We start from the raw sequence: 12715 nt of genomic DNA, 5'->3' as shown, positions 1-12715 counted from the left end.
TTTCCATTTTTACTCATATAAATCATTTATAACTGCTCATGTGATTTAATTTCACTAACATGTATTCATACATATATATATATAATCTATTACTTATCTCACCTTATTTAGATATCAATTTAATATATTTTATTTAGTTTAGTTTCACATGACTCCTATAATACTCTTTTATAAACCTTTATAGTTCTTTACTTTATAACTCCTATACCACCGTTTCCTTTAAGTATATAAATATTTCCTATATTGTTTATCTTATAGTTTTTTATCACCATTTATGTTTATGTCCCCTAATTTATATACTATGCTCATAGATTCTCATAATCTTTCTTGTATCATCATTTATACCCTATAATATAACTTGTACTTGGTTATCCTATGTTTACATATATATCAAATGATTCTTTAATTTTGCTTATATCACATATTCATTTCATTCCTTATATCTTTATCACATAATTCAATTCATAATCTTATATAATCATATATATCATTAGTACTATTTCACATAACTCATCATAGTAACATATATTTACATAATCCATATAACATACATAATAACATGTTAATACATATACTTATGCACGCATATAAATCATAACAAACACATAATTCTATCTATGAATTCATGCATGTACCATCGGAAATAGACTTGTCGCAAGTCCTATTTCCATTAAACATCGTATACTGATTAATATGCACTCACCTGGCCTCACTAGTGAATACCGAACCCTTATCTCTTCTCGAGGACTATTACTTGTAACTTGTCCGGACTTTGCCTCGAACAATATCTACACAATCATGTATACATATCAATATTCCAAATACTATGATTCGATCCTTGATTTCTTAAGCTATAAGAAAGAGTAAATCCCAATTTTCTCTTGCAAGGGTATCAGTACCTCCCCATAAGTATCGATACCCTTATCACATTCTATAATTCTCATTCAAAGAAGGTATCGATACCTTCCTTAAGATATCGGTTCCCTTTGAATGTCTTCCCGGATTTTGCTATTGAGGTATCGGTACCTGATGAATGGGTATCGATACCCCTTGCCCAGAAAATCACTTTTAAGCCCGAAAAATCTCCCAAACTTACTTAATTCTTCTTATATAACCTTCTTTTAACCCTTTAAACTTAACTGCACTTATTCTAACCAACTTATATCACTATAACTCACCTTAATATCCCATATTCTATCTTGAATTTGAAAACCAAGAATCTTACCAATTTCTCAACATGTTCTAAATCCAATTCTATCATTCCAAATCTCTTAATTCAACTATTGACAAGTCAAATTTAACTTCAAATTATACTTATCAATTATATTCCAAATTTTCATTCAAAAACTCCAAATCTTTAATCTCTCATAACTCTTTCATTCTTTGTTTAAAAGCTAACTTAAGCATTCTTTAAGCTTTTCTATCACTCCAAGAATCAAAACCAACTTTAAAACGGGAGAATTAACCAGTTTGAAAACAACTTACCTTATAAATGGAGCCACGTGAAGAGGAGAGGAAGAAGATAACCCCAAGCTCCATAAATTTCTTTCTTTCTCTTCTTTTTTTCCATGTATTTATATCCCTTAAAAAGAGAAATAAAAATCTTTTCTTAGAAAATACCATAATACCCTTATTACTTCCCAACTTTACAATTAAATCCAATATCAAATTCTCCGATAAGGTTCCTAAACTTTTAACTTATTTTCGAAATTGAGCACCAAGTTTTCAGAATTTGCATTTTAGTCACTGACCCAGCTTTTGGGATGTTACACCCTCAACTATTAAAAGTTACAAAATGGTCACTCAAAGATTCATATGTTCCAAACTCATTATTTTTTCATTAAAAAATTAACGACAGTCTGAGTTGAACATTAATCTGTTGATTAAGATATGATAGTAGTTTGAGATTATATGATCAAATTATATCATATCACAATCAACATGTTAATGTCTAACTCAAACATCTTTAATTTTTTAACAGAAAATGATGAGTTTGGAATAGACAAATAGTCGGTGACTATTTTGTAACTTTTAATAGTTAGGGGACTCAATGAAGTAATGACCTATAATCAAGAGCATATTTCGTAACTTTTAATAGTTGAGAGGCTCAATAAAGCAGCATCTTATAGTCCGGTGCCAATTGTGTACTTTACCCTTTTCTAATTTATAGTGTTTGTTGGAAAAAATGGGTAAGCTATAAACATCAGTCCCCAATTTATTACTTTTTTTATTTTAATCATCAAGCTAATTTATTTTAGCAAAAGTGTAATTAATATTACACTTTTTTATTTTGGTCATCGATTCTTCAAAAACAACGACGATATTGACATGATTTTTTTTAAATCACATTTGTTTTCTCTCATCATCGATTGTTTATGATTCTTTTTTAAACAATTTTATTTAAACTAATAAGGTGATAACACATATCACCATCTTATCTAACCACCGAGTTAAGCCAAAAAAAATTGGTAAGTTGATTTTCATTTTAATTGAATAATGTGATAAAACACATCACCACATTATTGATTCAGATAAATTATTAAAAATAACATATAAACCGTTGATGACGAGAGAGAAAATAATATGAAAAATTGAGAAAATAACAATAAAAGTTTTGGGTGATGGTATTGTTACTTTGTTTGTTTTTTAACCGTTTGTGATTAAAATAGAGAAAAATAGAACATTAATAATATTTTTTATTAAAAATATAATTTGGCGAATAAATTAGGAAACAAATAATAAATCGGTGACTAATCAAGTAGTTATCCCAAAAAAAAAGTGGTAGTATTTTGTTTGGTGAATCGATTTATGCCCTTTGGATATTCCAGCAGTTATATCTTATAGGCAATGTTTTGTTTGTGTGTGAGAGCTACGGATTCCAGCAGTTATCATTTTATAATATGTGATTTCAATTAATAATATTTTTTTATCTCATTTTAAGTGAATTTTTATCTCTTTCTTAGTATAAATAAAAATTGAATAGATATTTAAAAGTTATTTTAAATTAATGGATATGATTCATTAAAATTATAAATGACGTGATAAATCGAATCAATGAAATAATTTATCGTTCCACATATTATGATAGTACGCTTGGGTTGCGCGGGGAGCCTCCTCCACAATGTTATTAAAATCGGACCGGCCGACTCGACCGGTTGAACCGTGAATCGGTTGCCTGTCCGGTCCGATCAGCATCCAAAACCAGTTTTGCAATTAACCGCTAAAGAACCGGTTGGAAACCGGCAAAATCGGTGTGAACCGGTTGGAAACCGACAGTTCTTTTTTTTAAAAAAAAAATTAAACCAAACGACGTTTTTTATTTTTATTTTCAGTCCCAAATTTATTTTAGTTATATAATTATCATAAAAAAAACAATGAAAATTAATCTTTGCTTGTTTATTTTAGTTATATAATTATATTTAATATTTAATATATTTTACACCTTTACTTTTAATTGTTAAGTATTGTTTTTAGAATTTAAATTTAACTTTGTATTTATTTATCATATTGCTAGGTGATAAAGATCTTGATGCTGTGGACTAGTTCAAAGTGATGTTATGGAGTTTCAAGTTCAAAGTGGTGATGGCGGTGGTAGTTCAACTAATGAATAAATTTTTTCTAATATTTTGGAAATTGAGGGAATCAATTTCAATGAATATTATGGTATTTGAATCATTTTGTTTCATTTGATATTATGGTATTTAACTTATATATGTTATGACTTGTGATATTTTTATACATTTTAATATTGTAAACTTAAAAAGAGTGATATATATATATATATATATATATATATATATATATTAATATTGCTTTGAATATTATGTAAAATTTTAAAAAAAAATGTTATTTTATATAAATCAGTTCAACCGCGATTTAATCACAATTGAACCTGTAAATCAATATCTTCACTAGTTTAAAATTCGATCCGATTTTAAAAACATTGCCCCTCCATGCACCCCATCTACTTTCCAAAAGCCGCCTATGCCCATGGATGTTAATTAAGCTTGTTTTAGCTCTTACTTTAATGTTTTTTCAAGTACATAAACATTTTTTTTGATGAAATAAAGGTGTAAGCTTGCACCTAGTGTACTACTGCCACATTACAATCAAAGGAATCCTGTTGTATTAAACTAAGAAGTACATAAACTTCTTTAAATTATATTTAAAAAAACATTCTAATTATTTTGGTTAATCCTTATTTTTTTTTTTTTGTAAAGGATTGGGGAAGCCTCCGAACACAAGTAATTTTATTTTTACGAATTCTATGTCATATAATAAAGTTTTACGTGTCTAATAATGATACAATTACATCTCGATTTATTAATAATGTCTAAAAGTATTTATTTTGATCTCGATTTATGTGTGCTTATAAATTTTATATCTAGTAAAATTAGTAACAAGTGGGACACGAGTGATTGTAAAATAATTCAAAGCTTTGGTTATTATTAGTTGGTTTAAATATATAAAAGGTGTACCTAACGTTTATTTCGTTCCAGTTTGATGCCTAACGTTTCATTCCGTTACTCATTTAGGTATTCGGGCTATCAACGTCATTCATTTTCCCGTTAAGTGACATGTGTCACAACTTAGTAATTTTATAAATTTTATTTAAAAATAAAAAAATTAAAATTTTATATATTTTTTTAAAAAGAAAACACAAATTTTTGAAATAATCTCAAAACTTTAAAAACCTTCATTTAAACTCCTAAACCCAAGCTGGGGACGCCACCTTTTGCCATCGACGAAGCTCCCCTCGACCTCCCCTCCCCCCAGCGACCAAAACCCCCCATGAAATCGTGACCGACCGACAGCCAATCGACGATGAATCAACATTTTATACCTCGTAAACCCTAAGATAAAAATCACGATGCTATGGGATTTTGAAGGCTGATCGACCGTCTACTGGTCACGATTTCATGAGGGTTTTGGTCATCGAGGGGAGAGGAGGTTAGGTGGAGCTTCCTCGACGATAAAAGGCGACAGTCGACGTCGGATCAAGGGTTGAAATGAAGGTTTTCAAAGTTTTGGGTTTATTTTAAAATTTGTGTTTTCTTTTTCATATATATATATATATAATTTTAAATAAAGTTTTTAAAATTATCAGGTTATGACACGTGTGATTTAATGACCAAACTTAATGGTCTGTCACGGCTTGACCCATTTTAAGTAACGGAATAAAACTTTAGGCACCAAACTGAAATGAAATAAACGTTAGGTATTAAACTAGAAAAAGGGGCATAGGTTGGACACCTTTTGTATGTTTAAGTCTTATTAGTTGGTTGGCTCTCTCATCGATTGTTAATCCAAAAATCCTGCCCTCGAACGGTCAAAACACGTTAAACCATATTTCTATGTACGTGGAAAGGATTGAAACAAAATCAATCCAAATTTAGGACATGAACAACCTTCCAAAATTCGGGGACATCCAATCACGCGTCATTCAGTCAGCAGCAACGGGGGCCTTTTTATTTGTTCTTCATATGGCAGAGGTGAATCGACAAACGGGGCAAGCTGCTATTTCTCTTGTCCCACAGTTCCTCGGATCTGTACCTCAATAATAAGAACATCCTCCCAGGAGTCCTCGATACAAGAAAAAGAAAAAAAGAATGGCCTTCACCGGAACTTTGGACAAGTGCAAGGCTTGTGACAAGACGGTCTACGTGGTGGATCTGATGACTCTTGAAGGAGACCCTTATCACAAAACCTGCTTCAAATGCAGCCATTGCAAGGGAAACCTTCAGGTATCTCGTTGTTTGTTCACATCGACTTGTTCTAAACATGATTCGAATTAACCCTTGATTGATTATATATTTCCTTTGGGGAGTTTAGTTGATTTTCTTGTGCCACTGACACAGATGAGCACTTATTCCTGGATGGATGGAGTGCTGTACTGCAAGACTCATTTTGAGCAACTGTTCAAGGAATCTGGCAATTTCAGCAAGAATTTTCAATCAGGTAAAAGCCCATTGTCATGTTCTTTCATTCTTTGCACTTTAGCCTAACAAAAATGATCTTGTTTGATGATCACTTTTGCAGGGAAACCTGAGAGAGGTGAATATGTATGTCTTTCTTCCTTTATGAAATATATTTATTATGTAGCACTACTGGCATCGACCGAGGTGTGCTTAATCTTTCGAATCGATTATTATTATTATCATTACACGAAGTTCTTTGCAACATGTTACAGAATAGGACTCCCAACAAACTGTCATCCATGTTTTCTGGAACACAAGACAAGTGCGCAGCTTGTGAGAAAACGGTGTACCCTTTGGAAAAGGTTACCATGGAAGGTGAATGTTACCACAAGACATGTTTTAGGTGCGCCCATGGAGGCTGTCCTCTGACACACTCTTCTTATGCCGCCCTCAATGGTATCCTGTACTGCAAGCATCATTTCGCTCAGCTTTTCATGGTGAAAGGAAACTACAACCATGTGCTTCAAGCAGCTACACACGGGAGGAACAGCTCATCCGCCTCCGACCTTACTGAAGCTCAAGCCATACCAGACGAAACTGCTGCTTCCAATGAAGACCAATCCAAAGAGGAGTCTGAGGATTAAACACGCCACCGGTTCTATATAAATTCCCCCACCATGGTTTTTAAAAGCTTCCGCAATGAACTTTTTTGATTGGGTGGCAGACCATCTCATCAAAGATTTGAAATGTTCTTTTTGGATCCGATTGATTTTCTTCTTGCAATTTTATGATACAAACAACATGCATCAGTTGGTAATATATAATTTGAATAATTCCCTGTTTCTTTTCTCCCAAATTTTTTATACGCAAATTGAAGTAAATGGAAGTACCATTAATTGGGTTAACATTTGTACTTGTTACATGGCATCATACTTCAAGTTCTGCAACATAGAAAATAATCGATTAACATAGAACAAAATAAATAGATAGACGGAAAACTTTGAGTAGATGACAACACCAGATGCCAAAGGATAGTCAATGGTGTTTTTAATTTTAAATGCAATCTCATTTTATATCCTGATTTGCAACATGAATTCACACCCTTTCTCTCTATATTATGTAAAATGTACTTTCACCATCTGCAGTTTTCAGCAGTAACTTTATCATCGATTTCTTCTTCCGAGGAGGATGCAAATTCTCTTCTTAGATTCTCAACCTTCTGTTTCAATTCCGTGTCATCCAAGGCAGCAGAGATCCCCTCCTTGATCTCTGTTTGTAATTGTTCCACCTTTGGTGAACTAGAGTCTTCAGCCATCCCTGCCTTCAATTCTTCGATTTTGCCATGAAGACCAGCTACGTCGACTACCCTTTCAATTTCTCCAACAATCGCTTTCTGCACACTTACAATCTTCTCTTGTAGTTCTGGAGCTACATGTGACTTTTCTCTTTGCCACTCCAACTATTTCCAAGTTTGCTGACTTTAAAACTTCAATCAGCTCTTTCTTAGCTTCTACTGCCTCTGCCACCAAATCTTCATCGAGTGCATCCCCTTTTGACAAGTTTGCCTGAGCATTTTCCAATTGTTCCAACTTTGCTTTGATCTCAGATGGAATCTTCTGGTTAATCTCAGTTTTCAGTTTCTCACCTTTCTCCTTCAGCTCAACAAGTCTGTTAACCATGCTTTAGCTTTTCAAGCTTTTGCTTTAAGCCAAGATAGGCCCCTGGTCTTGACAAATTTTGCTTAAATTCCTGCATAAGTTTATCTGCCTTCGACTTCAAATTACGGTTATGGGTCTGATTATCAGAGGCCCTGGATAACTCCAACTTAAGTGACTCAAGCTTCTCTTGCAAGCCCATTGAAATAAATGCTCTGGTACCTCCTTGTCAACATCCTGCTTAAGTTTCTCAATTGTTTGTTCTGTGATGGGATTTGAAGGTAACTTAGCCTCCAAAATATTCTTCTTCAACTTCTCGAGATCTGATTCTATATCAGCAGCATTCAGCACACTGGCATCCGAAGGCTTCATGTTGCGTTTTCTTTCAGGTTCCACTGGCTTGCCTTCTTGGAAAACTCAAATTGACCGAAATTTAAGCATTCGATGACGAAGCAACTCTTCTGTATTCATTTTTGTTAGTTCTTACGTTCAACATCATTGTAAGTTGTCAATGAATTAGAATTAACTCAAGGAAAGGAAAAGGAAAAATAGTAATCAAATCAATACTGCAACTAAAACATTGGAAAGGTGGGTCCTTCCAGTAGGACACAAAAGAATTTCAAATGCAAAAGCAGGTTGCTTTTTGAAGAAATTATACTGCTTCAAACACCATTCTATGGCAGAACCCCATTGTGCTATTCGAAGTAAATAGAACAAAATCTGTTTATTGGAAATAATATCCTCTAGAAAGTTAAAATTAATTTTCCAGGAAAACAATCATTTTCATTGAAGAAATGATGCTTTGATAATAGGACATAAACACATAATTATACTTGAATGCCACTTTCTTCTTTAGTTAATACAACCTTAAAGGTATATAAAGATATAACCCACTCTAAAATCACTTCAGGACTTCAAAATGCAAATTTATTTCTTTCTTTCTGCACATAGATTTGTTAATATTACTTACATCCATGGCCTTGGTGATTGAAAGTCTAATTTGTAGCGAAGTCCATACTGGATCAGCATGTGCGCCTCCAAGAGGTTCCTATAAATCACAAATAATGAAAAAGCGGACAAAAAAGAACCAGTGTTGTGAAAAACAGCAATTGATTTTTTACTGGATAGGAAGAAGGCTCAAGAGACGGGATAAAACTTAATATGTTCAAGATGCTTACAGGGATGATACCATCAGCAATTTTGCGCTTGTAATGTTCTTGAGCTGTTATCCTCAGTTTTTCAGCTGCCTATACAAGTATGGAACATCATTCCTGACATAAAAGCGGTTCTCGTTTCAACCATCAAATTAAATCACTTACCTTAGGAGCAGCTTGGGAAGATTTCCACAGTATAGCAGCACATGCTTCAGGGCTGATCGGAGAATCAGAGTCAAAAGAGACATGTATTTCAGATTTCACGTCTAAATAAAACAAGAGTACATGAAAAACAAAGACCGCATTGGAAGTATACGAATATAGCTGTAAATATATCTATTGTCTGTTAAGCTGAATTTAAGGAACAGAAGTTATACAAAAACACGTAGATGTACAATAGTTTGGCAATAAGCTGATATTTTTGTTGGTATATAAAGATCACTGACCAAAAAAAAAACTAAAAACTCAAATTAACATGTAAAGCACCTTTCAAAACTTGGACGGATTAATTGTATTTGTGTTTGGTTTAATGAAGTTATGCATTAAAATCTTCAGTTAAATTTTTTACTTTCCAAGAGATGCTACTGAATAAAAAAGGGGGGTGGAGAAGGAACTAATTCCACCTTGCAACATATAGAACAGAGTTCTCAAGCATAAGCAATTTATTGGGACAGGTAATGGCCAGAGCCCCACCAGAACCACCTTCACCAACAACCACCGTTACAATTGGCACTTTAAGGCCAAACATTGTCCTCAAGTTGTGGGCAATTGCTTCCCCCTGTATAGGGGAAAACATGAAACGGGTTATGTTATTATATGAACTGGGTGTTTCAGAATTCATAGAATGAAATATCACAATTTCCAATGTGAGAAGATAGTTTGACACACTTGACCAAGTTCCTCTGATTTGAGATCTGCGTAGGCCCCAGGAGTGTCAACCGATGTTATAATAGGAAGACCATGATGATCAGCATACTTCATCATTCTCAAAGCCTTTCGATAGCTGTTTGTAAAAAGAGCTTTCATATGAGTACTTGTTTACGGATCGAATGTAACAGATAAGATTCAAAACTATTTTCAGTAGGCTTTCTCAAATATTAGAGACTGATCACTTCTCGGTTACCTATGCATCTTTCATGAACTAACATAACATAAGAAAATTCCAGGACAATTCTAATATCAAATAGACATGGCATCTCATGCAAGCTGAGCCTTAAAGTTAATTGTTCAAATAAAATATCCTTGAAACGTACCCATGGGGAGTTGGCATTGCAAAATTGCGAAAAATGCTCTCCTTGGTATTCCTACCTTTCTGCTGGCCTATAAACATGTAGCTCTTACCATCCATGGTTCCAATACCAGTTACCATGGCTGGATCATCATAAGCAGCACGATCTCCATGGAGTTCCACCCACTATATGACAGTAAAAAGAGTAAAACTGTAGGGCATAAACTCAAAAAAGTTGTGTACCATTGAAGTACCTTCTTTGTGATATTTAATATATGATCAAGAGTTGTGGGTCTGTTGGGATGTCAGGCAATGGCCAGGCGTTGAATAGGTGTCAAATGTGTGTATAAATCTTTCAGAGCCTGAAGTTTAGAACAGATAAAAGGTTATAGTTATAGCAATAAGCATTTCAGTGAAAAGTAAATGTGGATTGCAATTTTAGTAGAATATTCAAGCAACCAACAAAGGCCTATGCAAAGATTACTCGGACTGAATCAGTGAACCTCAAACTGTTACAACTGATAAATTAGAAGCCTATGAAAATGGAACCCATGCCTACATTTTGATAAGAGAAATTGAAAACTACCATAAATTTTTAATTTTACACAAATTCAGAAATTTACAAAAATAATGGATGACAAAAATTACTATACCAGAGAATCAATATTAAACAAGGATTCTGCTAGTGAGTATCCTTATTGCACCCCTATGCCATATCATTGTATTAAATGCAATAGATGACAACTTTATTGATGGGAGTCCTTTCACAAAATCCTTAAAAGAAGCTGACAAGATGGAAGAAAGATAACATAAGATTAACCTGTTGATACTTGTTTTCCAAAGCTCCAATTTGATCAGTAAAATCCAGACCGGTTTCATCAGCCATTCTGCATACCTGCACAAAATTGTATTGAGCAAAATAACTAAACATTAGAATTAGAAAGACTTAACATCTCAATTTTGTGCTTACGAACACCTAAAACATCATGTCATAAAGAAAGAAAGTGGCTCCATTTTAAGATAAAAAACAACACAAACATAATATTGACATAACATGATAAAGCTGAATATTGTGTCCCTAGTTTCACTCTTCAGGAATCCTCACCATGTAGCTATACAAAAAGAACGAGTTTTTAAAGAACATGTACAAAAACATTAAAATGCTTCAAATATCCTGAATAAGTAAACAAATGAAATGGAAACCGATGAAAAGCAACTGACCTCAATTATCTTTTTCTCAAGATCAACCAGTGGCTTCTCAAATGGTAGAGTCACCGGTTTCGGTTTCTCATCCAACGGCTTGAAATGAGACAGATAAGTTAAGTATCCATCTTTGATGTTTGGGTCAATATTATCTGGCCAGCCGTAATCATGCTTCTTCCCTTTCTTAACTTTGGCAAAAACACCAAACCTCCTCCCATTTTCATTCCTGGAACCTTTTAAAGCCTTTGACTGATACCGATCTGCTCTTCTAAATGAACTATAAAGCAATTCACTAGCCAAAAAATCCTTCCCAAAATATGAGTTTGACCTGAACTCGAACCTTCCATCTTCAACTCCTCTTCCTCTTCCACCATTTCCAGCTACTAATGATATGGTAGCCATCTCAATAGGGTTTCAAGTCGCGGTCGCGTTTTCGTTCATTTCGGTTTTATCGTGATTGTGGCCGTCGCGGGCGCTATTGCGGGTGTAACGGGTAACTCGGACGAAATCACGTTTTCGGAACGTGATTTGAAACTCTGATACAAACCCTAAAAATTGCTACTGTAACATTAATTTTTAATGTAACAAAGATGCATTCTTTATAAAGTTGCATTAAGAAAATTGATTCAAAGAATCTCAACTTCCTTTCAAACACCATAACTCCCCATGCAAAAAACACATGGAAATTAAAAAAAAGAAGGAACTTTTAACATTCTCTAGCTCACTGCTTTCGGTTACTCAATCATTCGAAGACTATGATCTAACCCAACGGCAGCAATAAAAATAGAAGATTACAAAAAGGTAAGCAAATACAGAAATTCCAACTAAACATATTATTCAATTTAAGCAATAAAAAACCTAATTAAAAGGGGGGGGAAAGAAAATTACCAGAATGTTGATGAGAAAGAAGATGTTCGTGGTTAGAAATTAGGGTTTTAGTGAGTTGAGAATGAAGAGAGTCGAGAGCTAACGGTTGAGATATCACTGCTTGAACAACCAAAAAACAGAATAAGAATGTTAAAAACTTTATTTTAGGTAATTTTACCTAAAATACACCATAACAGCCAAATATTAACTGTGAGACACCGAGGATAATGAAGTGTGCCTTTATTTGAGGTAATTTTACGCAAAAAAAAAAAAACTTTAATAATCAAATATTAACGGTCAGACATCCTTTCTCAAAATATTTTAAAGCACATATTATAAAATGTGATTTCGCAAAATTTTATCTGAACTGACGTCATAATAAAAATGTGTGGATCTTAAAGTACGTTTTTGTGAGATTTTATTTGAATTAACGTCACGTAGTAAAAATGCGGATCATAAAACATTCCTTCAATAAATCTAACACATAATCTCAAATTATAGCATGAAATTAATGGTTTTGTGGAAGAACAATATTACAAAGAGGTGTAGTCAAGAGGTCTTAAACAAAACAAAAGCAAACAATTATATTTCTAGAAGTTTTATACCATATACTAAGAGTTTTGAATATTTACAAGATATTTTTAAATTTTTTATTTTGAATCAAGTAGAATTCGACGGACATGATAATTA

The 12715-nt window shown here is 33.3% G+C and overlaps 1 protein-coding gene and 1 pseudogene across 1 annotated transcript; one reads left to right on the top strand and one right to left on the bottom strand.

The window, feature by feature from the left end:
- Positions 1–5457: 5457 nt before the first annotated feature.
- On the top strand, positions 5458–6675 carry LOC120207213 (LIM domain-containing protein PLIM2b-like). The gene is made up of 4 exons (XM_039206735.1): positions 5458–5744; positions 5859–5958; positions 6040–6062; positions 6191–6675. The coding sequence occupies exons 1-4, from the start codon at positions 5610–5612 to the stop codon at positions 6560–6562; spliced, it is 630 nt and encodes a 209-aa protein (XP_039062666.1). The 5' UTR covers positions 5458–5609; the 3' UTR covers positions 6563–6675.
- A 373-nt stretch (positions 6676–7048) lies between these two features.
- Positions 7049–11584, bottom strand: LOC120207215 (annotated as a pseudogene).
- Positions 11585–12715: the final 1131 nt, after the last annotated feature.

The sequence above is a fragment of the Hibiscus syriacus genome, unplaced genomic scaffold, assembly GCF_006381635.1.
Source record: "Hibiscus syriacus cultivar Baekdansim isolate YM2019G1 unplaced genomic scaffold, ASM638163v2 tig00014370_pilon, whole genome shotgun sequence".
In the NCBI taxonomy this organism is placed as follows: domain Eukaryota; kingdom Viridiplantae; phylum Streptophyta; class Magnoliopsida; order Malvales; family Malvaceae; genus Hibiscus; species Hibiscus syriacus.
This window is presented reverse-complemented; position numbering and strand designations above follow the sequence as displayed.

Coding starts and splice junctions, on each gene's coding strand:
- LOC120207213 (XM_039206735.1), top strand. CDS start 5,610: ATGGCCTTCACCGGAACTTTGGACAAGTGCAAGGCTTGTGACAAGACG. Junction 5,959..6,039: donor CAGCAAGAATTTTCAATCAG/GTAAAAGCCCAT, acceptor TCACTTTTGCAG/GGAAACCTGAGAGAGGTGAA. Junction 6,063..6,190: donor AACCTGAGAGAGGTGAATAT/GTATGTCTTTCT, acceptor AACATGTTACAG/AATAGGACTCCCAACAAACT.